The sequence below is a fragment of the Grus americana genome, chromosome Z (assembly GCF_028858705.1).
Source record: "Grus americana isolate bGruAme1 chromosome Z, bGruAme1.mat, whole genome shotgun sequence".
NCBI lineage: Eukaryota > Metazoa > Chordata > Aves > Gruiformes > Gruidae > Grus > Grus americana.
The window spans coordinates 64,400,134-64,427,655 of NC_072891.1; the positions used below are offsets into that span (position 1 = coordinate 64,400,134).

Genomic DNA, 27,522 nt, shown 5'->3' on the forward strand with positions numbered 1-27,522 from the left:
TGTTGTTTTGGTGTCTTATCTGTAAAGTGTCTGGATGGCTGGTTGTATAGTTACATGTTTTAGGACAGAGTTACCAGGGTGCTGGTGGTAAAAGAGGCAGTCACTACACACTTATTAATAGCTTATGGTGTGTTTTGATAATTTCCAAAAGGTGGCCATTTCCTGTGGAAGACAGCTGGATCTAGTTCTGAAATTGCCTGGTGGCAAGGAGGAAGATAGTAGCAGTCAAACTGCAGAGACTGTATAACTGAGAAATAAAAACATGAGGCATTTATTATCTTTTTATACTGTGCCTGATATAGTGATATCCAAATTGAATGTGCCTCTTATGTTTATAAAGATTCAGTAACAACAATAATAAATACCATAGCTTGTCTGTTGATATAGTTGGCCCCTGTGGTGCTGCCAATCACTGTGGAATACAAGTGCAACATTTCTTGTAGAATAAGAAAAAATAATACTGCGCCATAAAAACAGATCTTGGAAATCAGGGAGCAGAGATGATTTTGGCTCACATTTTTAAGGTTTGGCAAATTACTAAGTCTTGTTAATGCTACTGGAAGAAGTTGAAGTAATTTACCTGCAAGTGATAGTACCTTCAAATTTCATGAGACTTCTGTTAGATATTTTGCAAGATTTTCATAATAAGATTTGAAATCCACTGTAGAGTTAGACCCCTCCAAAGAGAATTTTTGGCTGTCAGGTACAAATCTGAAATTATTTAAACAAAAAAAGCAATTTTTTGGCAAATGTTTAATATGGGGTTTTCAATTTGTTACAGTGGTACAAGCCTTTCTTTCATAATATCTGTCATTTGAAATATGTGAAGTATTTCCATTGGGCAGCGTGGCTGTAGATAAAATGTAAAGGATTTATTCCATACAGAGATTATGCTCAGCAAGCTTTAAACTGTGATGAACAGGAGTTCTCTCAAAGATTTGCCTCACTAGACTTTTTTTTCTTCTTTGACTCAACTGTAGCAAAATTGTTTCAATCTTATGGTTTCTTATTTTTGTTTCTTGCATTGTTGTTTGTCTTACCTTCTTATACTTGTACATGTGTTGCATTTAATATGAAGCAATGGTAAAATTAACATTTTCTGGTATCTAGAAAATAATAGTATATCTATAATTTTCAATATGCAGAAAATAATAAGGTAGTTGATTATTGGGGAAAAAGCAGTGGTTTATGCATGGAAAAGATTTCTGTCCTAATAAATACACAAGGGGCTGCTTTGGCAACTCATGTTCACAGAGTATTAGGTAAAATTATTTGTAATTGGTTGTCTTAGCAAAAATGATCAAGGCCTGCTATGCTTTGAAATGTCATAAAATAGCTAGAGAAGTATAATTTTTCTACTAGTAAATATAGAGCAATTAGTAATTGACAAGTGGTAGTTATTGATGACTTCAGAAGTACATAAAAAATAGTGGCAAGCGGGATGGAGGGAGCGGGTCTACCTTCCTGTAATAGGCATGAGTGCTCTTCTGCCATTTTGCTGCGAGAGCAAACAAGCTTACCCCCTTAAGGTGACTTTTGTAGTCCGATGCCAGAATTCAGAAATGGCAGAGGGCTATAAACCCAGCTTACATCTCCTCAAAAATCGTGCTTCAGAATAGGTGGTGGTGCTTAACCCGGGGACCTGCGTGCCGGTCTCTAGCTGCAGTACCTCATGTAGAGGTGACAGTCTGCTGCTCTTTACGTGCTCTGGTTCTTTGCTGATGTGGTGGGTAGTTTATACATTTTCATCCACAGGTCCTACGTTCAGCTCTAAAAGGTAATGCGAAGAGGGGGCATATTTTGCAGTGGTTATGCTGTCTTTATAACCACTAATCCAGTCTGTCAGATGAATATTAATGTATTTACAGTAATGCTATCTCTATACAAAAAATATATTTTAATCATCCATATGTGTGTGTAGATACCTATTATTTTTATATTTTATATGCATATATAATATATGATGATACATTAAATATATATTAATACATTTCTAATATCTACTTATATGAAGAATGAGTTTTCAGTAAATACCTGCTATCTGGTGCCTATGTTATTGTTAACTCTTTTGGGCCAGTCTGTGTGAAGAGAATGCCTTCTCACTTCAAATTACTTCAGTAGCTGTAGTGGTAAAAACTCATCGCTGTGAACTTGCAGTTTTGACATTCAAGCCCAGCTGGTGAATTATGCAACAGTAATGCGTGTGCATGTTTGTGCATGTCGTGAGTGCATACTGCATTTGAAGTTAGATAAGCCCTGCTAGTAACTGTTAAAAATTGCCTTATAATTGTATATTAATTTGGGTGTTGACTGTTTTTTTTAGTGGCATATTTTTGAGAGCACTTGAGAGGAATAGGAAGCCGCATCTTTCATAAATAGCATGTAGCAAATGAAGTGTATGTGAATGGGAGAACAGAGAGTGCTGATGAGCAGAAGCTTTTCTTGTCAGACAGTATCTCCATGTTTGTGCTCTAGATGTATCAAAACTATTTAATATATACACAATAATCACCACCCCCAAAAAATTGCCCCAACTCAGAGAGTGTTCTTGGAAGAATAGTGTTATTCCCCCTCAGGTGACCCAGTGGGTCAGAGCCTGGCTAATGAACAGTTCAGCCTTTCACCTCTAGGTACACTGAATACTACTTTCTTCATGGGATTGAAAATTACTCTCGCCTAATGACTGGAAAATTCTGTCCTGAGTTATACTGGAGGCTTAGATCTAGATTTTGTCAAACTCATCATTACAGGTTATTCAAGATCGAAAGTACTGTGAGACAGGGATTCAGCATATAATACATTATACTGTATTCAGCACGTCATACAGCAAGGCCTGATCTTGACTGGGTCCCCAGTCTTGTATTGGGAGCTAAAATTTCTTTAGTCATTCTGAGCATCAGTAACAATGTCATTTCATACACAATGACAGAGATGGTAACTTCTAAAATTATGGGTCAGATTTAAAAGAATAGTAACACTGTGTCTCCTAAAATATTTTGTGAATTTTGTTTTGTGGGTTAAGCATTTTCCATAACTGAACATTTAATGTTAAGAAAAATGTTACCCATCATTGTGTTCCGTTTTCTGATGTTATTACTTTGTCTAATAGTACTGTGTTCTTTGGCATACCATACTCCTTTCATTAAACAGTTTAGATTTCATTTTCTAAGTTTATCCCTAAATTATCACTTCATGTTTGTTTAGTTACTGGTTTCTGAAATTCTGTTCAACATTAAATATTTTCTGAGTTTGAAACTCTAATGTCCTTCTAAGAACAAAACAGAGCTAGCATGCCAGTGATATGTATGATTTTGATCACCAGGTAACTAAAGAAGTTTCAGTGTATGTACATTGAAGAGAAGTATGTTTCTGCTAAAAGTTAAAGAGAAATTTCCATAAAGCAAGATGAGGCAGACTGTGTTATCATAGGTTCTACTGCTCAAGAACATTGCAGAGCTGCATAGAAACGGAATTTAATATACCAAGTGTAGTTAAACAAATTAATTGAGAGGGACAAAAGAGTGTTGTCTGTTAAGGTAGTAGCCTCTGAGTCTGAAAAAGGAGATTTGGCATCAAAACTAACACTATGATAATAATCGTGCTTCAGAGATAAGACGATACCTTTTCAACTCCAGATTTGAAGCCACTTCCAAGGACAGGATTATTTATGTCTTTCTGCAAATCTGAAAGATTTTATAAACATTCATAGATAATGGTGGATACGTCACACGCTTCATAACTACTCATTCATTCAATTTGCTTTATTAAGAAACTGTATTTAAAGGCCTGATTTTCATGTTGATCTCATGATCCCTGTCAGTGGGAGGGACACCAATTTAATTTTCATGTAGTTGTATAGAAAATTTGGTCTCCTGGAAGAACTGAAAGATGTCTGTATCAGCTTGCTAGATCAGTTGAATTTATTTTCATAAAATATGGTTAGGTGCATCAGGATATATAAATTTTGTTTGCATCAAAGTCGTTATTCCTACACTGTTTGTCCTTAAAATTTAGAAGGATTCTTACAGTACAGATGCCCTTCTGTTCACACAGAAATTCCTCATCTTTGAATGCAAGGTTTAATTGAACTATGTGAAGCGTAATTGAACTATGCTAGCCGTAGTCTCCAGTAAATGCACGGATCATGTGACAGTGCAGAGAAGACAGTTTTTTGCTCCATTTCTGTTACATTTCTGATAGCAATGTGAGCACAGCTGGTGGAAAATGGTGTTTGTGTGTCTCAGCAAATCCTTTGTCTTGCAGGGCTATAATCCTCAGAGGACGTGCTTCACTTTCATCTTGCAGTTTTTCGAAGACGCTCAGTCTCAGCTGCTAATTATTGAGGCTAAGGGTTATGAAATACAAAGTACTATTCAACGGCTTTGTGAGGATGCAGCATTGATGCATTCTCAGTCTAGAGAGCATTGAGTGGTATAGTGTACTTGATTTCTGTATGTAATTTCATAAACTCTTATATTAACAGAGAGCACCTCAAAACAAGCATGATACAGCTTCCCATGATACAGAGAGGCAGAATGAAGGTCAGGGAGCAGCAGAAATCAGCATGGCAACTAGCAGTACTGGTCAGGTAAATTGGTTATTTTGTTTGTTGATAGTATAATTAAATACCCGAAATGTACAGTGCTTATATATTGGTGTATGCCTTATATGGTGTTTGTGTGCCTGCTCGTTTTAAAAAGATACATGTTTTTCTTCTTTCCATCTATTTGTGAGAAATTTATTGTATTTATTGGAAGGAAATGTTTTAATAAGATGAAGTATAAATATTCGATAATGCAGGGAGCATTTTTGTATCAATGATTAATGAGCATAATGCTATGAAGGACATAACAAGAATGACTACAGAAAATTTATTGTAGCTGAACTGTAATATTAGATGGATGATTTAATTATGGGAAATTGTTCAAATTTTCACTTCAGAAATTATCACTGAAATACCAGTGATTTTTAAAAAAGAGGAGAACCAAATGGAGGTTTATCATTAATGTTTCTTTAATACTGTTATAGATAAAGCTTTGAAACAGTAGTATCAATGAGGTAATCTGGAAGTGGGCTGAAGGGTTATTTAAATGCTTCTAAATAATCTTTCATTGCTGTTCCTTTTATTAGTGAAATACATTAGTGGAATATTTTGAGGAGTACATTAAATTATTTACTTGTCTTTTAAAACAAATATTTATCAAATTCTATGACTTGTCTCTTTGGCTAAAAATACTTTGGTTTATTTACCACATGCTAACAATAATTCCCTTCATGATTTCCAACTCTGAGACATTCCCACTAGTAATTTGGGCTCTTAAAACTTCACATTACAAATGTAATAGTTCAATTCATGTGCAAAATATTTTTGCTACTCCAGGGAAGTAAAATTATTTAAATCCCTCTGAAAGTGTCTTGTATAGGAAGATTTATCAGAAAGAACTATGGTTTGGCTAGAATATTTCACTTGATTAAACATTAAGCACAGCCCATAATTCTGCTTTTGAAATATGTTTGATCACCATTTGGAATGAAGTTCTATCAGCCATATCTGAGCAATTGCTTGAGGCTCTGACTCTAATTCTTATGACAGCTTTATTGTTTGGGAAGAGAATAGTTCAGTGCTGCTTTGGGGCTGAAAGCATAATGTATTTAAATAATTGATGCATTGTGCCTACATCATCCATCTTCAGTGTATGGATCAGGAGTTACTCTGGACAACAGATATTTACAGGGCAGGAAGGAAGGAAGAAGGGATTGTCATGTCTTGGCAGACTTATGGAAGTTTGAGATTCATTCATACTTTGAGGTCTTATGTTGAAAATTTGTGCAATTTTGAACTTTGCCTCATAAAAATGTATAAAACATGCATATTCCTTCCTGCTGGGGGTGGATAGATCCAGGGCGCTGAATCTGTGTTGAGAGAGACATCTGGGGATTATTTACTTTCACTGCAAGTCCAGACAGAGGAGGTTTAATGGGTTGGGCATAACATTTACTTCTGATAAACCAGTTCAATATACTTTGAGCAATCACTGTTCAACTGAGTGCAAAAAAGATTTTAACCAAATCACTTGGTTCTAATTGGTTTTGTAGTCATATAATCAATATTAATTGAAACACTGTGAACTGAATCCAGGATTTTTCAGGATTCAGTTATGTACTTTTGTGCACCATCTTTCACCTGTCTTCTCTTTTCCATTACACTCACTATCCTGCTGCTGAAGTAAAAATTTTTTCATGCCTTTGTTTTGCAAGTTTTATAAAGGTATTCAATGAGATGATTGTCTTTTTTGTGAAGAAAATGTGCCACAAAATAGGGAAAATTACCTAATTGGCAGAGTAAATAACAAGCGTAGTAAAACAATGGGTGAAAGACAGTAAAATATAAAAGAGAAAACAAGACGAAGTAGATAGAAGATTTTGAAAGAAATGGTTCTACACAAGAAGGGTAACGTCTCCTTGTCATTTCCCATTTTCTCAGCTGAATGGGAACTAGTTATTTCACGTTGGTCTTTAGGAGCCAGTAGGAAACGTAGTTACACTTCATTTGGACATCCTCAAAGGAGCAAGGCCATGTGATGGCTCTGAAGGAAATAGTTATCTGAATCAAAGTTGAATTAGTTTTGTGAAAACGATAGGAAAATTATGCTATTTCCATATACACTGTGGTGAATTTTAATAGGTAGTGCTCCAAACTTATGTCTTGTTTATCTTCTTGGATAAAATGATCGTACTGAACTTAATAATGGAGAGTTCTGGCATGTATGCATCCATTCTGACATGCATCTGTGTTCTGGATTCAAATTGGAGAGTGAAATGAGTATTTAAATAATACAATATAACTAGAATTTTTTTTCTGTCTAGACAAACACTACATGAAGTTAGTTATTCCTACCTTCTACTAATAGTCACTTTCAACTTCAAATTTAAGATGTTGAACTGTATGAACAGCAGATGCTCGGAGAGCATTCTTCTTTCTTTATGGTGCACCTAGAGAAAACATAGAAATTATTTCAAAGTGTCTTTCATACAGTTTTCTTCAGTGTGTTATATATTTTTATTGAAAAAAATTGATACTCTTTGATCCAGATAGCTTGAAAATGTTGTTTTGCAAATTAATAATTTCATGAACAGATTTTACCTTTTGTAGAGGATCAACAAAAGACTGGTGACTACCTCAGTAAAACTGTTCTGCTACTAAAAGCGTTCGCTCTTCAAATGTATTTTTAAGTTCCCCAAAGTGAACAGGAAGGGAGGGACATAGTAAGGGTAACTTCACAGATAGGAAGCAGAGAAAAAGAAAGCAACAACAAAGGTAAAAAAAAAGAGCAGAGTGAGTGGATAAAATGTGGTAGAAAAAGGAAAAAATGTAAATACACAAAATTAATTAAAAGAGGACAAAGATGCTAATAACTGGGTCTTGCTACTACAGGTAGGAGCATGCTATTTACAATAATTTCTAGGAAAATTAGAGCAAATACTGTCAAGCATTACTTCATTAGCTTTTCATTAAAAAAATAAGTAGATTCATCCACTCATAATCTGCTTTTGATATAGACAAATTCAAGTAGGGTTACTCCTTATCCAGGTGAATCTCTTTTTACTTGTCAGTTCTTTTACATACCTGGTTGTGTTCTGAAGAAGTACAGACTTATTCCTCTGCACTACATAACAATAATTCCATTGAAAATACAACTCCTGACTTAATTTCAGGAGAAGTGCTTAGTAAAACTGAGTATAACAGTGACCTCTAAGCTGTGTCAGGGCAGAGAGGACCTAACTTAACAAAAGTGAGTTTGCAGTTCATTACTATCAGTACAATTTCACGATCTAGAGCTGAAACTGATTAGGCAATAGTTCGTTTTTTCACTCAGACTTTGTTTTATACTGAATTGTTGTTTAAATTTGTAGGGTTCTACTGCTCGAATGGACCACGAGACAGCCAGTGTTATGAGCTCTAGTAATAACTATTCTGTTCCTCGCAGACTGACAAGTCATCTGGGTACCAAGGTAACCGAAGATTACAAACCACAGGTCGCTAATGCTACATTTTTACTAATACAATAACCTCATTGTTTCTACCAATAGTACTAATATTAGCTGAACGATCTGTCCACACATAGTAATTTTATGCAGTTAAAATTTTAGAATATTTTTTCAACTTTTAAAATAAATGCACATAAGTCCTTTTTGTTACTTGTTGATGATCAGTTAAGAGTTGTTACAGTAAGGGAAAATGATTGCTAGAAATTACTTGAATGTCTAAAAAGCTTGTGATGTTGATTTATAATTCATGATGAAAACTAACCCTTTTAAGAGCAGGTCTTCAAATACTTTTCCAGAGCCCAAATCCACAAAACAGATGTAATTGCTAAGAAATTAAATGGAAAAAAAAAAAAAAAAACAGGAAAAAATTATGTAAGCCCTTCACAGTGATAAATCCCTGTTCACAAATTACTGTGCTCAAACTATATGTGGAGCATGAAAAGAGAGGGGAAGAAAAGGGCAAATCTGGAATACAAAACTGAGTTAATGAACCACTAGAGTTTATTATGCTGCCTCTGGAATCAGCAGCAGTACAGATAGTACTGGTGGTGTGCTGAGCGCGGTCTTCTGGGAAGGAAGGTCTATTAGCTTGACGTACTATTAATTACTTTGGGCCTTAAAACAACATTATAATGTTGTAATTTCGGTCCTGCACTGTATGCATGTACCAAATGGGGGTGGCATCAGCTAGTCTGTCTGTGAGCTTTCATTCCAAATTGTACTATCCCCAAAAGCTGCAGACAACGGGAGAGCCCTCAAGGCAGGGAAGGGGACTGGTGTGGAAGGATACAGGCAAAGAAATAGGTTGAGCTGAGTGTGCTGTGGGTTAGGAAAAGCTTAACATTAATGCATGAGAAGAAGAGAAAGTGGTAGAGACTGTAAACAGAGCAATGCATTTACAGATGCAGAAAGACATGTGTCTGTGGGCAGTATGTGCATACAGAGACAGACACAATTTTTTTTATTAGTTAGTTTTTCCTGTACTATATTAGTCACAAACTGAAGGCCAGGTTTTGGCGAATTTCTTAGGCTTTATTCTCTGACAAAAACTTCACTTTCCAAATCTAAATAACACTGGATTAAAGCTTCCACTTGAAATATCTGTCAAGAGGCATGCATAAAACAGATTACATTCACTCTCCTTTAAGAACCCAAGTGGTTTGTTTTAATACTGTATTTGATTTTTCCCAGACCAAGAAGACAGGATCTCCAAACTGGGTTGCTAGGCTTTCATAAAAATGGCTCCAAGACTATTTCAGTGGATTTTGCATGTGATCATACAGTTTCACAGATTCTAAGATTCCCATTGCTTCAGCAATCTATAGTATTTAGAGAAGTACATGTTAACGAACTTTCTGCTTAGTCTACCCAGTGCTATCCAAATTTTTTGTAACTTGGTATTTGTACTTCTCTTCAGGCACATTAGAATTGTCTCTGAAGAAACCAAGTAAAATTATTCATTGGTCCAGTAACCACTGCAAATATCTGGTTATTAGTAGAAAGCTTTGTATAACATTACAAAGTCACATTTCTTCCTTAAATAGTATATTCTAAAGAAACACACATGCTGCTACTTCACAGTTCCCTTTGATAGATTCTTTATGCTTTGAATGTTCCTGTTTATCTTGGCTTTAGGTGTTTGGAGTTTGGCATTTCTAGGTAGTATCTGAAATTGTCCTCTACATCCTGATATTCTACTAAAAGTTTACCAGAAGAACAAAATGCATTTCTTGATATAAAGCTATTATTGAAGAAAACAGAATGGAAAAGACAAACCAAATAGTGTGTTGACCACTACATTACACGACAGCCAAGGAATTCCCTCAAAAATTACTATTTTTTTAATGAGAAATTTGGTTACTCCCAAGTTAAATGTGTAATGCTGGGTTTTCATGGCTTGATTTAATTTGACAAATGCTCGGTATATTATATATATTAAATGAGCATTTGTTTGCTTTACTGGTTTTATACCTGTAAACTTGAAAAAGTGTTAATTTAACTCTTGAGTTTTGCATTTGCTGTGAATAATCTTGACCATATGCAAATCAGTCATAATAACAAAAAGATTAATTTGAAATAGTTTTAAAGGAAAATTATAATATATATGCATGTCAGATTTTTTTAGCACAATGTAAGTTAAAAATTCATATAATCATTCTTATCCTTTGTCTAGAATAATTGTATTTAATGCCATATAACTTCAGTTTTTCACTGAAGAGCATCTTTACATGAAAGTGTGATTCATACAGAGCATATTTTTGGACATAGAATTAATTTTAAATGTATTTTAGATTTCTCAAACTGAAACATGTTCATTAGTATGCTTATTTAACCTTTTTGTACAATGGAAATTTAGAAGTCTTTGCCATTGGTCTTGTAGATTAATACAGTTACATACAGCTACCACCCACCTCTTCTAGCTGTTTAACCACTAAGTGAAATTTATTAAGATTATGAATACTGAAGTGGTAATAGTACTTACTTATTTCTAAATAGCATGATTTTTTGCACCATTAAACACGTTTTTTTGCTCATGTGTACCATTCAAATTTAATTTTAAATGAATGTGTATTTTTTAAATGTAATTGTATTTTTAAAATCATTTGACCTGCAGGTGGAAATGGTGTATTCATTATTATCAATGCTTGGTACTCATGATAAAGATGACATGTCAAGAACATTGCTAGCTATGTCTAGCTCCCAAGACAGCTGCATAGCCATGCGTCAATCTGGATGTCTTCCTCTCCTCATCCAGCTTTTACATGGCAACGATAAAGACTCTGTCTTGTTAGGAAACTCTCGTGGTAGTAAAGAGGCCCGTGCCAGAGCCAGCGCAGCACTGCATAACATCATTCACTCCCAGCCTGATGATAAGCGAGGCAGACGGGAAATCCGCGTGCTCCATCTCTTGGAGCAGATCCGTGCTTACTGTGAAACATGTTGGGAATGGCAGGAAGCGCATGAACAAGGCATGGACCAAGACAAAAACCCAAGTAGGTTCTGCAAGCCATATAAAAATGTTTCAAGGATATATTGAAAACAGTGAATTTACAGAAAGTACTACTTTAATCTGACTTCTGGTGGAACATATCTGAGTTTTCTTTTGTGTGTGTGTGTGTGTGTGTGTATTTTATTTTTTTTTTAAAGTTGAGGTAATATTAGGAAAAAACAGATATGATACCCTATTTGTAAACTTGTTATTTAAATCATAGACCTTGGTTTGCCTTCAAGATAATAATTCTAGTATTAGTACCAATTTTGTAAATTAATATTGACTGTGTACTAATTCTAGTTTATGTTTTAATGGATAATGAAGCATATCTAAATAAATAAAACCAAATTGCTTTTCATGCGGATGTATTCAGGAAATAGTATATTTCATTTAGGAGAGGGACAGACAGCACACATTAAATAATCTCAGTCTATTCAATATAATATGAACTGTTATTTATACTATTATATTTAAGAAGTAGTTCAGTATTAAAATACAAGAGAAGTGACAATGTAAGTGAATAGGAGTTTCCTCAGGAAACAGTTAGAAAAAAGATTTAACCTTCTGGATTGGTTAGCTGCTTTTTGGAATTGAGGGTATTTTGTAAATACAGACTTGTAGGTGTCTGTACAGAAGTACTGCTGAAATCAGTGGGCTGCGTCATGGGTGTTGGGCTTTACCGCAAGAGCCATTTAGCAGGAGTGGGGCTCTGAAGATGATGTACCAATACTATTTGTGCATTAGCCAGAATCTAGCTCACAAAATTATGAGCTTAAAAACATCTTGGTTATGAAGTAAAGGGTTTAATTAACCATTCATAAGGACATAACACCCAAAGAAACAGCTTCACATTGGGTGGCGTGTTATTTAATGCCACCAGAACATTTAACCTTTTCACTAAGATTATTAATTTTTAAAAGTAGTAAGATAATTTTTTTGTACTGGAAGTAATATTTCTTTCTTAATACATACATTCATCATTCTCCCTGATTTCTTTTTTAGCATCAAATATGTTTCTAGTACGCACATTCGTTAGTAATATTCTTAACTAATTGTCTGTTCTTGGATTACTGGGAAGAGACAAACCCTGAACGAAACTGCAATAGATTTATCTTAAGATTAGATTTGCTTTGGAAATTCTAGACAAAATCACCTAGGAATTACTAATTGTTACCTATTTCTGCATCAGTGCCTGCTCCAGTGGATCACCAAATCTGCCCTGCAGTGTGTGTTTTGATGAAACTTTCATTTGATGAAGAACACAGGCATGCAATGAATGAGCTTGGTAAGACCCAACGTATTTTTCTGACTTCCTTTGAGAAGTTTGCTGGAAACGCTGATACTCCTTGTGTACCTCACTGCATATATGGCTTTTTTCATTACTAGTTTAAACTGATCATCACTTCATTTGTGTCAGGTGTTACCCTCTAAGTGATGAATGCAGTTTAAATTAACCAGACCATGTCCGAGTGCATAAATTACTATGTCAGTTACTCTTTTTTTTTTTTCTGGCATTAATTGTGAATTTTTGAAAAGTTATTATTATGGAAATATTTGCAATTTTAGAAGTATTGGACTTAAAATGGAAGCTACTTTCTGGCATGGACATTTTTTTGTTAGTTTGTTTTTTGGTTGTTTGGTGTTTGGTGGTTTGTTGTTTGGTTGGGGTTTTTTTTGTCATGAGTTGGTTTTGTCATGAGTGTTTTAACAGCCTGATTTTTTTAGTCCATACACAGTAAATTCTATGCATGCAGTTTTCCTTAATTTGCCACTTTTCATTATCAATGAAAATATTCTATGTATTTTTCTCAGAAAATAATATTCAGTGATAATAATTAAACCAGTAATTTTCAGATCTGCTAAATGGCTTTCTATGTAACTATTGTGAGTTCATTGGTCAAACATGATTTTGACTGGGTGGAATTACAAGATGAGTGTGCTTCTTACTTTCTCATTTCCTGTTCCCATTTTCTCCTGAAATCTCAGTGTCATGCTATTGTACCTTTCAGCTTCTACTCAGCGCAGGATTCAAGATCCAGAGTCAGTATTTAACAATTTATTTACCTTTCTGAGCTTTCTGATTTTCGGATGTTTGACATTTGTCCTGTACATATAAATGCAATTTGTTCCTTGCTATATATGTACCGTACTTGTGGTATTAGACTACAGATATTATTTATTTTTCTTATTTGTTTTTAAAGGAGGTTTGCAGGCCATTGCTGAACTGTTGCAAGTGGATTGTGAAATGTATGGACTTACAAATGATCACTATAGCGTTACCTTAAGGAGGTACGCTGGAATGGCTCTGACAAACTTGACTTTTGGAGATGTGGCAAACAAGGTGAGAGCAGAATTTAAAATATACAGTAATTTCAATTCATAGCTATGTTTGTAGTTTTCAAGACAGGTGTTAAAAGTCTCCAGGATAGAATATTGAGTTTGAGCTCAAGAGAGAAGTTCAAAATACCTCAGTCATTCCATCCTGTTCCTGACAGAGAGCACCACAAACTGATGTTTCTGAGAATGTAGAACAAAAACTGCTAATTGAGTCAAATTTTGTAAAGTTTTTAGTTATTTAACAGTAGTATTACTGTCTGATGAGATTTTGCAAACCTCTTCAGGCTGGAGCTTGCTTTTAAATACTTGGAGCATATTAGCTCATAGTGTCACTCCATCAAAATTATAAGAGAAAATAGGTTCCCTGATTTCTGACAAGAATCTTGCTTTCAAAAGATAGAAAGCTTTGATAATTTCTTGCCCCAAAGTTTGCCAAGCTGTGGATCTTAAAATAACTTCATACTGAGAAGACTTCTATCTTTCTACTCTAGAGGAAGACATTTCAGGAGTGAATGGAAATAACAGGCTTCATATAACTTGCTTTTTGTTCCAATTTTTAGACAAGACTAAGGCATAAATCCGTGCTGCAAATGAATTGCTTCACAAAATATTGGCTCTTTACATCATGAAATCAGTAACCACTACAGGGCTGCAGATACTGGGTTTATAGCATGAACTAAACTACTCAGCGATGTAAATGTACATGCTGTCCAGCTGATGAGTAGTACAGTTTTAATACATACTTTGATTTTGAATAATTTTTGATTGCACTTTGTCACAAACAATTTCCAATATAAGCCTTACAGTTTTTCAATTGCTATTGTATTCTTAAAAAGTTGTTTTTCAAATGGCAGAAATGTTGATATATTTGTGTCAGTTTTGAATATTCATATTATTTTTCATACTATGTTTATTTCAAAGAAAAAAATATGATTGTGAGACCTAATAGACAGCAGGTAACAACACATTGCCAGCTCACAGGTGATATTTATCTGGGGCATAGTAAAGAAGGCTTCTAAGGTAGCAATGTTGCAAATCAAGTCCTGGACCTGTTGTAAAAAATACAAAATTTAGCACAATTTTACCACTTACGTATTGTCCAGAATAGAAACTGATAGCTATGTTTAACTTTTCAGTAGTTGTAAACCAGCTATTTATTGTCGATAACTTATTTTACTAACCTTTTAGTGAACTTCAGATATGATTAGCTTAAAATATCACAACATTGTGCAGAACCAAGCCACCTAACCTGTCATTTAAAACCATTCATTTTCTTTTTTCTTCTGATTCTTAACAGGCTACATTATGTTCTATGAAGGGCTGCATGAGAGCTCTTGTGGCCCAACTGAAATCTGAAAGCGAAGACTTACAGCAGGTAATGTCTTTTTGAGATTAAATATTTCTTTAGCTTGAACATTTCTATGACTTTGCATCCCATGAATTTTATTGCATTGTATTAAAATATTGTATTTCTGCTAACCTTTCCTAATATTTACCTTCCTTCTACTCATTTAGCCTCGCCACCGGTTACTTTTATACGTGAATTCTGTCATCTTCATGAAGTTTCTAGTGTGCTGTCCACAGACAGACATGTCTTTTTTTTAATTATGCTCTGACTTTGAAATATGTTTCATTCATCCCAGTCAGGTTAGTCAGGTTTTGGGGTTTTTTTGTAAATGTTCTTATTTTGTCTTGTCTGCTTTAATTTTGATGCAAAGTTTGTACCTGTACTCATTCCACAAATTATGAAATACAGCTTTCTTCTTGTAAAAATACTTACCTGTGGATCATATTCTGTTTTTTCACTAAAGGACATGTAACACACAGGCTGTAGAACTCACTTTTATGACCCTTATCTCTTAGTGGAAGTCCAGTTTTAAGGATAAGCTTGATCAACCTTAGATACTCTAGTTTAGTTTACTAGTGATGATGCCAGTGGAGTGGGATTACCCAGAGGGTTGATACAGTTTTGTGGTTCCTTCTTCAGTTGCAGCAGTTAAATAATAGGGGAATAGTAGCAGAGGAAGCTGTATTTTGAAAGAGAATCTGCATTTGACTTGACAACGTTGTTCTCTTAGTACATACATAACTACTTTTAACACTAGCAGCTCCCAAAGAAGCTTTCTAAGTATGAACAAAGCGTTTGGTGTGACACCTGCGTGTCTCTTCCAAGGGCTCCTGCTGTATAAAGAAAATGACCTGAAAATAAAGTCTTTAGGAAGTGCTTAGAGTGATCCTGAGAGTTGAGAGCACAGAAATGTTCTTCATTGATATGGAACTTGTTTACAGTTATTAAATACTAAATTATAATCCATTCTAATGAATATCTACTGTAAACAAACTGGAACAGCTTTTGGAAAGGAAAAACCTGCTTTCCTTGCACTTTGAGTGAATCATCAGATAAGACAACAATTTTACATAAAATTTACTGTATCTCTTAAAACACTCTTCACAAATAATTTTCTCCCCTAGAGGAGAAGCTAGCTAGTTAGAATTGAGAAAATAATTAGAATTACAATAGAGGTTATTGGGCAAGCTCTCTCATTTGGTATTAGGGCAGATATTAAGTATATTTAGTGTTGTTGACAAGGAAGTCACGGACACACGGGCCCTCTGAGCCATGGTGGCTCTCCAGCCACTTGGCATGTAAACCCCCATACACATGCGCACGCACAGAGCAGGAAGTCCCTCAGTCAGGAAAAGTTAGAAATGGGATTTAATAAGAATATGGGACAGACTGTGCTCATCGGGCAAAGGGCATGGCCAGACGAGCTTATCTGCCATGCAGCTGTGCTCTTCTGTCCCCTATCCCTCTATCTTCCCATGCTTGTACCTCCCTGAACCACCTAGATCCATCCTTACTCCTGCCTTTGGACCCTTTGGGTCCTCCTATCCCATAACATGTCTTTTACAACCCCAGAATGCTGTTCCCCTGGATCCCACAAAGTATCCCACGTACCTAGCCCAGGACTTCTGGACTGACCCGCCTCAGCCCAAAAGGTGCAGAGAGCTGCTCCCACTGACTTCCCTGAATGGGTGTCAGCCTGGCCGAGGGGCTGCGGGTCTCCTGGGAGAGCCTGGACAGGGTGTCCCCTCCTCTGAGCCCCCACCTGCCTTTGGGCCCCTCTGGGCACCTTGAGCTGGGTCTCTGACAGGCTGCTGGCTCCTGTGGTGGGCCTGAGAGCAGCCAGGGCAGGGTATTGCTGGCTCCTCCGTCTGCCGCTGCCTCCCTGGGCTCCCTTGTGGGTGTGAGCAGGGGAGCATTCCTTGCATAATCTAACAAGCTTAGGCACTTCTGTGACAATGAGAACATCCATAGGTAAAAGTTTTCTATCAAATCTATTTCATGAGGGATATACATGGTTACTGCAGTCTGTAAATGGATGGAGTTTAATATGGATGGAGTTTAATATGTAGCGACTGTCCACTGTACTGACAGTCTCATCTCCGTCTACCTGCTGCCGAGGACATAGGCTGAATGGCTGCTCATCTTCTATACATAGCTATTCTGATTGTAAATGGGATGGTGTATTTTGAAAAGACTTTAAAGAGCTTTATAAGCATAAATCAAAGTAATCATGCCATCTGAGAGACAGACAAGTGTTATTGTTCTATTTTACAGGAAGAAAAGGGTGATCTAAATCTCTCCTGAGGTGATGTAAGTTTAGTGCAGACATCAGAGTAAAGCACAAATCTGAATTTTTGGACCAGTTTTTTAACCAGTGTGTAAAGTAGGGAACCCAATTTCAAATCTTTGATTTAGATACCCACACACAGAAGCCAGTACCTTTGATCAAACTTCATACTTAAATCTTAGAACAGTCTAGCAGACAACACAACAAAAAGCAGATTTTAACACAGGGTCAGTGCAGTAGCTGAACGTGACCACTGTTAATTAATCCATCGTATTCTAGAAATCCAGGAGGAAAGTCTGATAGCCTCCTAAAGAACTAGCTGTATTGAGATACATTGTTTTTCTTTCACATTTTGCAGGTCATTGCAAGTGTGTTGAGGAACTTGTCCTGGCGGGCAGATGTAAACAGTAAAAAGACTCTAAGAGAAGTTGGAAGTGTGAAAGCATTGATGGAATGTGCTTTAGAAGTTAAGAAGGTATCCTGCATATATGATTGAGATAAGTGTTTGAGAGATTGCATTTACTTTACACAAACCACTAATATTGTTTTCCTTTTTGATAAAAGCAGTTGGTCAAATATTTGGGGTGTTCTGGGTAACTTGCTTTGAAGAAGGGAGCTGCTTAGCGTTAACATGGCAGCAGACCACAATGTAGCAATGACATCTCAAAATTACTAGTACTTCTGTAATATTATTTATGAGGGTTGACAGCTTTTGCTTTTCAGTTTTATGAGCTGTGCTGTTGCAATAGCCTTTTTTATAATTTTGCAATTTAGTAAAACCTCTTTTGAATTCATGAATAGATAACTACCACTTCCGTAATTTTCTAGATATATTTTTGGTATCCAGGTCCCAGATTCCCCTCCCAGTTAGTCTTCAAGCCATTTTTACCATTATGGCAGCTAACAAGTATTGCAGCACATATTTCTGAAAACTTTGGAGCAAGCAATACCAAATCCATAGCTGAAGGAAGGCAAGATGCAAACAAAACTATTTACGTGTGCACTGCTGCCTGCATCTAGCTTACTAGCCCAGAAAGCAGAAATTGGAATATATATACATATATATATATAAAACTCCTTGAAGCTAATGTATGTATTTCTGAGAGCTTGTGATCAGCAGTTGAAAACCTCTAATCCTGTCATTTTGTTACTTTCCTAGGAATCCACGCTAAAAAGTGTTCTGAGTGCCTTATGGAATTTGTCAGCACACTGTACTGAGAACAAAGCTGATATATGTGCTGTTGATGGTGCTCTTGCATTTCTAGTTGGCACACTGACTTACCGGAGCCAAACAAACACTTTAGCCATCATAGAAAGTGGAGGAGGAATATTAAGAAATGTTTCTAGCTTAATTGCTACAAATGAGGACCATAGGTGGGTATATTTTTTCAGAAAAAATCTTTAGCAGTTCCACATATATATTTAGTAGACGGTTCCTATGACTGAGTCTTACTATGAATGCATGTATTAAGTGTAGTAATTAAGTACAGTTAATTTTTAATGGATTTGATAAGGCAGGTATTTCATTTACATAATAGGAATATGCAGACAGATTAACACCTGCTGGCTGTTAATGATTAATTGTACTAAAAGCTAACTATCCATATTTGTAATGGGATTTGATTAGCGTTCAGATGAAAGCTAGATGAAACATGAGATAAATTTGCACTGGATAATTCACGATTATACTTTCTAAGGGCAAAACTTGCTTCTAGCATAGTAGGTTTTTGTTTTGCATTGTCCCTTATCCTTTTGAAATGCCACTTACTGATGTTTATTTTCGATTACTCAACACCAGGCAAATCTTGCGAGAGAACAGCTGCTTGCAAACCTTGTTACAACACTTGAAGTCACACAGTTTGACAATAGTCAGTAATGCATGTGGGACCCTGTGGAATCTTTCCGCACGAAATGCGAAGGATCAGGAGGCGCTGTGGGACATGGGAGCAGTCAGCATGCTGAAAAATCTCATTCACTCAAAACACAAAATGATAGCCATGGGTAGTGCTGCAGCTCTAAGAAACCTCATGGCAAACAGGCCTGCAAAATATAAGGATGCCAACATTATGTCTCCAGGATCAAGCTTACCATCTCTTCATGTCAGAAAACAAAAGGCACTGGAAGCAGAATTAGATGCTCAGCATTTATCAGAGACTTTTGACAACATTGATAATTTAAGTCCAAAAGCATCTCACCGTAATAAGCAGAGACATAAGCAAAATATGTACAGTGAGTATGTCTTGGACTCCAGTCGGCATGATGATGGTGTATGCAGATCAGAGAGTTTTAATGCTGGTAATATGACTGTACTTTCACCGTATGTAAATACTACAGTATTGCCTGGCTCCTCCTCTTCCAGTAGAGGAAACCTAGAAAATTCTCGATCTGAGAAAGACAGAAGTCTTGACAGGGATCGAACAGTAGGTTTAAATACCTATCATCCAGCTGCAGAGAATACTGGCAACTCCTCTAAGAGAATTGGAATGCAGATTTCTACTGCTGCAGCTCAGATCGCCAAAGTTATGGATGAAGTAACAAGCATGCATATTCCACAAGAAGACAGAAGTTCTGGTTCCTCTTCTGAAATGCACTGTTTGACAGAAGACAGAAACGCCCCAAGGAGATCAGCCACTGCCCATACTCACTCAAATACCTACTTTCCTAAATCTGAGAATTCAAACAGGACATGTCCTGTACCTTATACAAAAATGGAATACAAGAGATCTTCAAATGATAGCTTAAATAGCGTCAGCAGCAGTGATGGCTATGGTAAAAGAGGCCAAATGAAGCCTTCCATTGAGTCTTACTCTGAAGATGATGAAAGTAAATTTTGTAGTTATGGTCAATATCCAGCTGACTTGGCACATAAGATTCATAGTGCAAATCATATGGATGACAATGATGGAGAGCTAGACACTCCTATTAATTATAGTCTTAAATACTCAGATGAACAGTTAAATTCTGGAAGGCAAAGTCCCTCTCAGAATGAAAGATGGGCAAGGCCTAAGCATATAGTAGATGATGAAATGAAACAAAATGAACAGAGGCAGTCAAGGAGTCAAAATGCAACCTACCCTGTGTACACTGAAAGTGGAGACGATAAACACATGAAATATCAGTCACCTTTTGGACAGCAAGAGTGTGTTTCCTCTTTTAGATCAAGAGGATCCAGTGGTTCAGATCAGAACAGAGTAGGTTCAACTCTTGGAATTAATCAAAAAGTAAACCAGTCCTTGTGCCAGGTTGATGATTATGATGATGATAAGCCAACCAACTATAGTGAACGTTACTCTGAGGAGGAACAACATGAAGAGGAAGACAGACCAACTAATTACAGCATAAAGTACAATGAAGAGGAACATCATGTGGATCAGCCTATTGATTATAGTTTAAAATACTCAACAGAAGTTCCTCCTCCTTCTCAGAAGCCATCTTTTACTTTTTCAAAGACTTCTTCAGTGCAAAGCACTAAAACTGACCATATTTCCTCAAGCAGTGGGAACACATCAGCGCCCTCAGCTGGTTCAAAGAGACAGAATCAGCTTCACCCAAATTCTGCACAGAGCAGAGGTGGTCATGCGCAAAAGACTGCCTCCTGTAAAACTCCCTCTATTAATCAGGAAACTATACAAACTTACTGTGTGGAAGATACCCCAATATGTTTTTCAAGGTGTAGTTCTTTGTCATCTTTGTCATCAGCTGAAGATGAAATAGGGCGTGATCAATCCACACGTGTGACAGATGCAAGTAACACACTACAGATAGCAGAACTAAAGGAAAACAGTGGGGCTTTATCTACCGAAGGTACAGTAAGTGAAATCACATCAACATCGCAACACATCAGAACAAAATCCAGTAGACTTCAAACTTCTAGTTTGTCTCCTTCTGATTCCTCTAGACATAAAGCTGTTGAATTTTCTTCAGGTGCCAAATCTCCCTCAAAGAGTGGTGCACAGACTCCTAAAAGCCCACCAGAACATTATGTGCAGGAAACACCACTCATGTTCAGCAGATGTACTTCTGTAAGTTCCCTGGATAGTTTTGAAAGCCGTTCAATTGCTAGTTCAGTTCAAAGTGAGCCTTGCAGTGGCATGGTAAGTGGTATTATAAGTCCCAGTGACCTACCAGACAGCCCGGGACAAACAATGCCTCCAAGCAGAAGTAAAACACCACCCCCTGCTCAAGGAGTTCAAGTAAAAAGAGATGTAGCTAAAAGTAAAGTACCTAGTGCAGAAAAGAGAGAGGCTGGTCCTAGACAGGCAGCTGTAAATGCAGCTGTTCAAAGAGTTCAGGTGCTGCCAGATGCTGATACACTATTACACTTTGCCACAGAAAGCACACCGGATGGGTTTTCTTGTTCTTCTAGTCTGAGTGCTCTGAGTCTTGATGAGCCGTTTATACAGAAAGATGTAGAGTTAAGAATAATGCCTCCAGTTCATGAAAATGAACAAGGAAATGAAGCAGAACCTGAACAGTCAGATGATACAAAGGATAACCAAGAGAAGAAAGCGGAGAAGCCTACTGAAGCAGAAAAAGACATTCTGGATGATTCTGATGATGATGATGATATTGAAATACTGGAAGCATGTATTATTTCTGCAATGCCAACGAAGTCTTCACGTAAAGCCAAAAAGCCTTCTCAAGCATCTGCTCCAAAAATACCTCCTCCTGTAGCCAGAAAGCCCAGCCAGTTGCCTGTTTACAAACTTTTGCCTTCACAAAGCAGACTGCAATCCCAAAAGCATGTGAGTTTTACACCAGGAGATGATATGCCACGGGTATATTGTGTTGAGGGTACACCAATAAATTTTTCAACAGCTACATCTCTGAGTGATCTCACAATAGAATCGCCCCCAAGTGAGTTGGCCAATGTTGGCAGCGTGGGTACGGGAGCAGAGTCAGGGGAATTTGCAAAGCGAGACACCATTCCTACAGAAGGTAGAAGTACCGATGACTCTCAGAGAGCAAAAAGTGCAACTGTGACTCCCTCAAGCCTGGATGATGACAAAACAGAAGAGGGTGATATTCTGGCAGAGTGCATTAACTCAGCTATGCCAAAAGGAAAAAGTCATAAGCCTTTCAGAGTGAAGAAGATAATGGATCAAATTCAACAAGCATCTTCATCTCTAAGCAATAAAAACCAGCCAGAAGGTGAGAAGAAGAAACCAACATCACCAGTAAAGCCTGTTCCCCAAAATAATGAGTACAGAGCACGTATGAGAAAAAACACAGAGCCTAAAAGCAATATTAATAATGAAAGAAGCTATCCAGAGAACAGGGATGCAAAGAAACAGAATCTTAAAAATAATTCAAGAGATTTTAATGACAAATTGCCAAATAATGAAGAGCGTGTAAGAGGAAGCTTTGCATTTGATTCCCCTCATCATTACACACCTATTGAGGGAACTCCTTATTGTTTTTCACGGAATGATTCCCTAAGCTCTTTAGATTTTGATGATGATGATGTTGACCTTTCAAGGGAGAAGGCAGAATTAAGAAAAGGAAAAGAAGCAAAGGAAACAGAAACTAAAGACTGCACTAACCCAGAACAATCTTCAAATCAGCAACCAAGTAACAGGACACAAGTTTGTCAAAAACACCCAACAGGCAGAAGCCAGCCTAAAACTTTCTCTCAGTCAGCTAAAGAAGTTCCAGACAGAGGAGCAGCTACAGATGAGAAAATGCAGAATTTTGCTATTGAAAACACACCTGTTTGTTTTTCTCGCAATTCATCTCTCAGTTCCCTCAGTGATATTGATCAGGAAAACAATAACAACAAAGAAGGGGAACCTGCAAAACATACTGAGGCTCCTGAGTCACAGATGGAATCAAACAGACCACAGACTTCTGGTTATGCACCTAAATCATTTCATGTTGAAGATACTCCTGTATGTTTCTCTAGAAACAGCTCTCTGAGTTCTCTTAGTATTGACTCAGAAGATGATCTTTTGCAGGAATGCATTAGTTCTGCTATGCCTAAAAAGAAAAGACCCTCAAGAATAAAGAGTGAAAGTGAAAAAAATAATTCCAGAAATACAGGTGGTATATTGGCAGAAGATTTAACACTGGATTTGAGAGACATACAGAGGCCGGATTCAGAACATGGTTTCTCACCTGATTCAGAGAACTTTGATTGGAAAGCTATACAAGAAGGTGCAAATTCTATAGTTAGTAGCTTGCATCAAGCTGCAGCTGCTGCATCGCTGTCTAGACAAGCTTCATCAGACTCTGATTCTATCCTTTCATTAAAATCTGGTATTTCTCTAGGGTCACCATTTCATCTTACCCCAGACCAAGAAGAAAAACCTTTCACTAGTAGTAAAGGTCCAAGAATTCTTAAGCCAGGAGAGAAGAGTACCCTGGAGTCTAAAAAAGTAGAATCTGAAAGTAGGGGAATCAAAGGAGGGAAGAAAGTGTATAAAAGTATAATTACAGGAAAAGCTCGCTCCAATTCAGAAGTTTCAAGCCAGTTGAAGCAACCACAACAGACAAGTGTGCCTTCGATTTCACGTGGTAGGACAATGATCCATATTCCAGGAGTTCGAAATAGTTCTTCAAGTACTAGTCCTGTTTCCAAAAAAGGTCCCCCGCTCAAAAACACGAACTCCAAGAGTCCCAGTGAAGGCCAAAGTTTGACTAGTTCTCCAAGAGGAGTCAAGTCATCAGTGAAACCTGAGCCAGCTCCTGTAACTAGGCAACCATCAGGGCTGAACCAGAGTGGATCAAGTAAAGGACCTTCTAGATCAGGATCTAGAGACTCCACTCCTTCTAGACCTCAACAGCAGCCATTAAGTAGGCCTCTGCAATCTCCCGGCCGAAACTCTATTTCCCCAGGAAGAAATGGTATAAGTCCTCCCAACAAACTATCTCAGTTGCCAAGGACATCATCTCCTAGCACAGCCTCAACAAAATCTTCAAGTTCAGGTAGAATGTCATATACATCACCAGGCAGGCAGATGAGCCAGCAAAACCTTACGAAGCAAACTGCCTTACCTAAGAGTACCAGTAGCATTCCACGAAGTGAGTCTGCTTCAAAAGGGTTAAACCAAGCTTTCAGCAGTGGCGGATCAAACAAAAAGACTGACCTATCCAGAATGTCATCCACAAAATCTAGTGGAAGTGAATCTGACAGATCCGAGAGACCTGTTCTCGTTCGTCAGTCAACTTTTATTAAAGAAACTCCGAGCCCAACTCTGAGACGGAAATTAGAAGAGTCGGCTTCATTTGAATCTTTGTCTCCTTCCAGGCCAGATTCTCCCACAAGGTCCCAACTACAGACCCCAGTTTTAAGTCCATCTCTTCCTGATATGTCTTTGTCCACACATTCAACTGCCCAGACTAGTGGTTGGCGAAAATTACCCCCTAATCTGAGCCCTTCTGTAGAATATGATGGGAGACCAGCAAAACGTCATGATATAGCTCGTTCGCATTCTGAGAGTCCATCTAGATTGCCAGTCAATAGATCAGGAACATGGAAGCGTGAGAATAGTAAGCATTCCTCGTCACTTCCTCGTGTAAGCACTTGGCGAAGAACTGGAAGTTCCTCCTCAATTCTGTCAGCTTCTTCAGAATCCAGTGAAAAGGCAAAAAGTGAAGATGAAAAGCAACATGGAAGTTCTCTTTCTGGACACAAGCAAAGTAAAGAAAGCCAAGCACCAGCAAAAGGTACTTGGAGAAAAATAAAAGAAAATGAAATTCCTCAGATAATGAATGATCCTCAGCATTCTTCCTCAGGTGCCACTAATGGCTCCGATACCAAAACCCTCATCTATCAGATGGCACCAGCTGTCTCTAAGACAGAGGACGTGTGGGTGAGGATAGAGGACTGCCCAATTAACAATCCTCGATCTGGAAGGTCCCCAACTGGAAATACTCCTCCTGTTATTGACACTGTTTCAGAGAAAGGGGGTGTGAATGGTAAAGATTCTAAAGAGATGCAAGAAAAACAAACCCCAGGGAATGGAGGTGTTCCTGTTCGTACCGTTGGTTTAGAAAACCGTCTGAACTCTTTCTTTCAGATGGACAGTCCAGACAAGAAAGGCACTGAAACAAAGCCTCTGCAGAATAATCCTGTTCCTGCACCAGAAAATAATGAAAGTACTGTAAGTGAGCGTACACCATTCAGTTCCAGTAGCTCAAGCAAACATAGCTCCCCCATTGGTGCTGTTGCAGCAAGGGTGACTCCTTTCAACTACAATCCAAGCCGCAGGAAGAGTAGTGTGGACAATAGTTCTGCTCGGCCATCGCAAATACCAACACCAGTAAATAACAGCACGAAGAAACGTGACTCCAAGTCTGAAAATCCAGACTCCAGTGGAAGTCAGAGTCCTAAACGTCACTCTGGCTCTTACCTGGTAACTTCTGTTTAAGTGCAACAAAAATTAAATAAAACTGATGTATTATATACAGCAGCTATTTAGAAATTTTGTTTCAAATGAAACTAAAAAAATGGGGATTGATTTTTTTGTTGTTGTTGTTGGTTTTATTTGTTGTAAATAGGTTTGATTCTTGTTAGAGGGTCCTTGTTCTGGAAGCCATATTTGATAGTATACTTTGTCTTCACTGGTAGTATTTTGGAGGAATACCTGATTGACAGTTTGGAATAAAATTGCTAATGCAAGTATATTTGTACAGTATGTTTGACATGTATTTAATTAGCATCCCATCCCATAATCCGTTAAATACTGCTTGTCATAAGAGTCATGGAACATTGCAGATAGAGGTGATACAGTCAAATTGTTTTATCAATCATTTCTAGGTTACAGACTAACTAAACTACATCAGGGAAGAATTGGTATTATTTATGCAAAAAAGTATACTCAGTTTTAGTATTTGTGAGTCCATCTAACCCAATAATTAATCATGTGGCTGTGAAATTCACAGTAATATGGTTTCTGCTGAACAAGCTTTCCCAGCCTGCTTTTCTGCATGAATGGAACTGATGGTTCATTTTCTGAAGTAATGATTAACATTTCTGTGGTCACATAATGTGCATAGATAGTTAACGGTGTAATAATTTACACTTTCTTTGTGCTCTGAAAAAAAAAAAAAGAAAACTGTGTAACTGTAAAACCTTGAACAAAATTATTTTACCAGAATTAGATTTTATCTTAAAGTAGGTAGAATTTTTTTGCTATGCTGTAACTTGTTGTATATTCTGGTATTTGAGGTGAGATGGCTGCTCTTTATTAATGAGACATGGCTGATGTCTCAACAGAGACTAAAATGAACATTTCAGAATAAATTATTACTATATGTAAATTGTGTGTGTTACTTCTGCATTACATAAAAATACAGTATTTTATTTTGAGATGTCACCATATAATGTGTTGTATAATGCACTTACACTTAAGGCCTGATCCAGCAGAATCTTGCACCTCCAATATTTGTTCTTCCTTATCACTGACAAATGGCTGTTGTAGGATGCCTATAACATTGCAGGATCAGGCCCTAGGTCTTCTGTAATATATTTGTAATTGAGGCAGTTTCACACATCTCAGGTGCATAACAAGGCTAAAGGCAGGGTATTTCCAGTAGCCAAGCAGTATAATTGTTTCCATGACTGCAAGCCTGAAACAATATTGTATGTATAAAAATAATATTTGTAAAACAAAAGATTTTTTTTTTAATTGGGGGAAATAATGTAGAATGTGAAATAGTGACTATAAGATGAAATCTGAATTCTATTTGTAGTCTTTGTGCATTTTTTTAAATTTATTTTTTAAAAATTATGAAGGGGAAAATATCACAATAATCACATGGCAGCAAGAAATCTGTTATCCTAGTAGAAAAACAATTTTATACACAAACCAGGACGTTTGCTGCCTCAAGCCTTTTTGATGCAAATATGGTTTATGCTAGAAGAATGCTGAAAAGACAGATTTGTGCTTCAAAAATATAAATACAGTCTGAATTTAGATGAGAATTGGTTTAAAGTAGAAACATGAGAGAATAGAACATGAACCATTCTGTGCATGATTGAACAAACCATGAAACAGTATGTCAATTTTGTTGTATCTCAACTGGACTGTTCTCAAATTAGCATTCTAAATAATTGATATTCAGGATTCAAAATGCCCTGATTTCAGGAAGTCCTGAAATAGAGCAATTTACCTTTATGGTAGCTTTAACAAAGTTGCAGAGTGTATCACATCTGTGGCTTTTGTACTTCATCTGATACTGAAATGAATCCATTTTTATGGTGAATTCACCATAAGACATGCACTGTTTATGAACAGAATTGAGATACTATCAGCAGACAGAAGTGAATTTAGATAAAGTTAAAAGCCAATACCAAAAATACCTGTTTGGCAGAAATGGTATCTTATTTGCTCTTTTGTTCTTTGCTTCCTGTCAAATTTGCTTAGAAATATGCCATGTTTCTGTGTCATCTGGTGAATCTGTTAACAAGCAGCACTCCTTGTGTTAGCATTTGAAATATTTTACGTATAGTATCTTCAGAAAACTTTTAATATGAATATTAGTGTCATTTCAAAGATTAAATAGAGA

At 36.9% G+C, this 27,522-nt stretch overlaps 1 protein-coding gene across 9 annotated transcripts in view; it reads left to right on the forward strand.

Annotated features, from left to right (window-relative positions):
• The window catches only part of APC (APC regulator of WNT signaling pathway), a 102,715-nt gene extending 76,441 nt beyond the window's left edge, over window positions 1-26,274 (forward strand). For 5 of the 9 annotated variants that reach the window (XM_054809536.1, XM_054809541.1, XM_054809537.1 and 2 more), the window contains 9 exons: window positions 4,484-4,588; window positions 7,915-8,037; window positions 10,664-11,042; window positions 12,231-12,326; window positions 13,243-13,382; window positions 14,676-14,753; window positions 17,372-17,488; window positions 18,173-18,387; window positions 18,812-26,274. In XM_054809536.1, coding sequence (XP_054665511.1) covers window positions 4,484-4,588; window positions 7,915-8,037; window positions 10,664-11,042; window positions 12,231-12,326; window positions 13,243-13,382; window positions 14,676-14,753; window positions 17,372-17,488; window positions 18,173-18,387; window positions 18,812-25,382 — 7,824 coding nt within the window. In that variant the 3' untranslated portion in view covers window positions 25,383-26,274. The remainder of the gene's footprint in view (window positions 1-4,483; window positions 4,589-7,914; window positions 8,038-10,663; window positions 11,043-12,230; window positions 12,327-13,242; window positions 13,383-14,675; window positions 14,754-17,371; window positions 17,489-18,172; window positions 18,388-18,811) is intronic. The other 4 variants (XM_054809540.1, XM_054809543.1, XM_054809539.1 and 1 more) reach the window with 2 other exon arrangements.
• The last annotated feature ends 1,248 nt before the right edge of the window (window positions 26,275-27,522 follow it).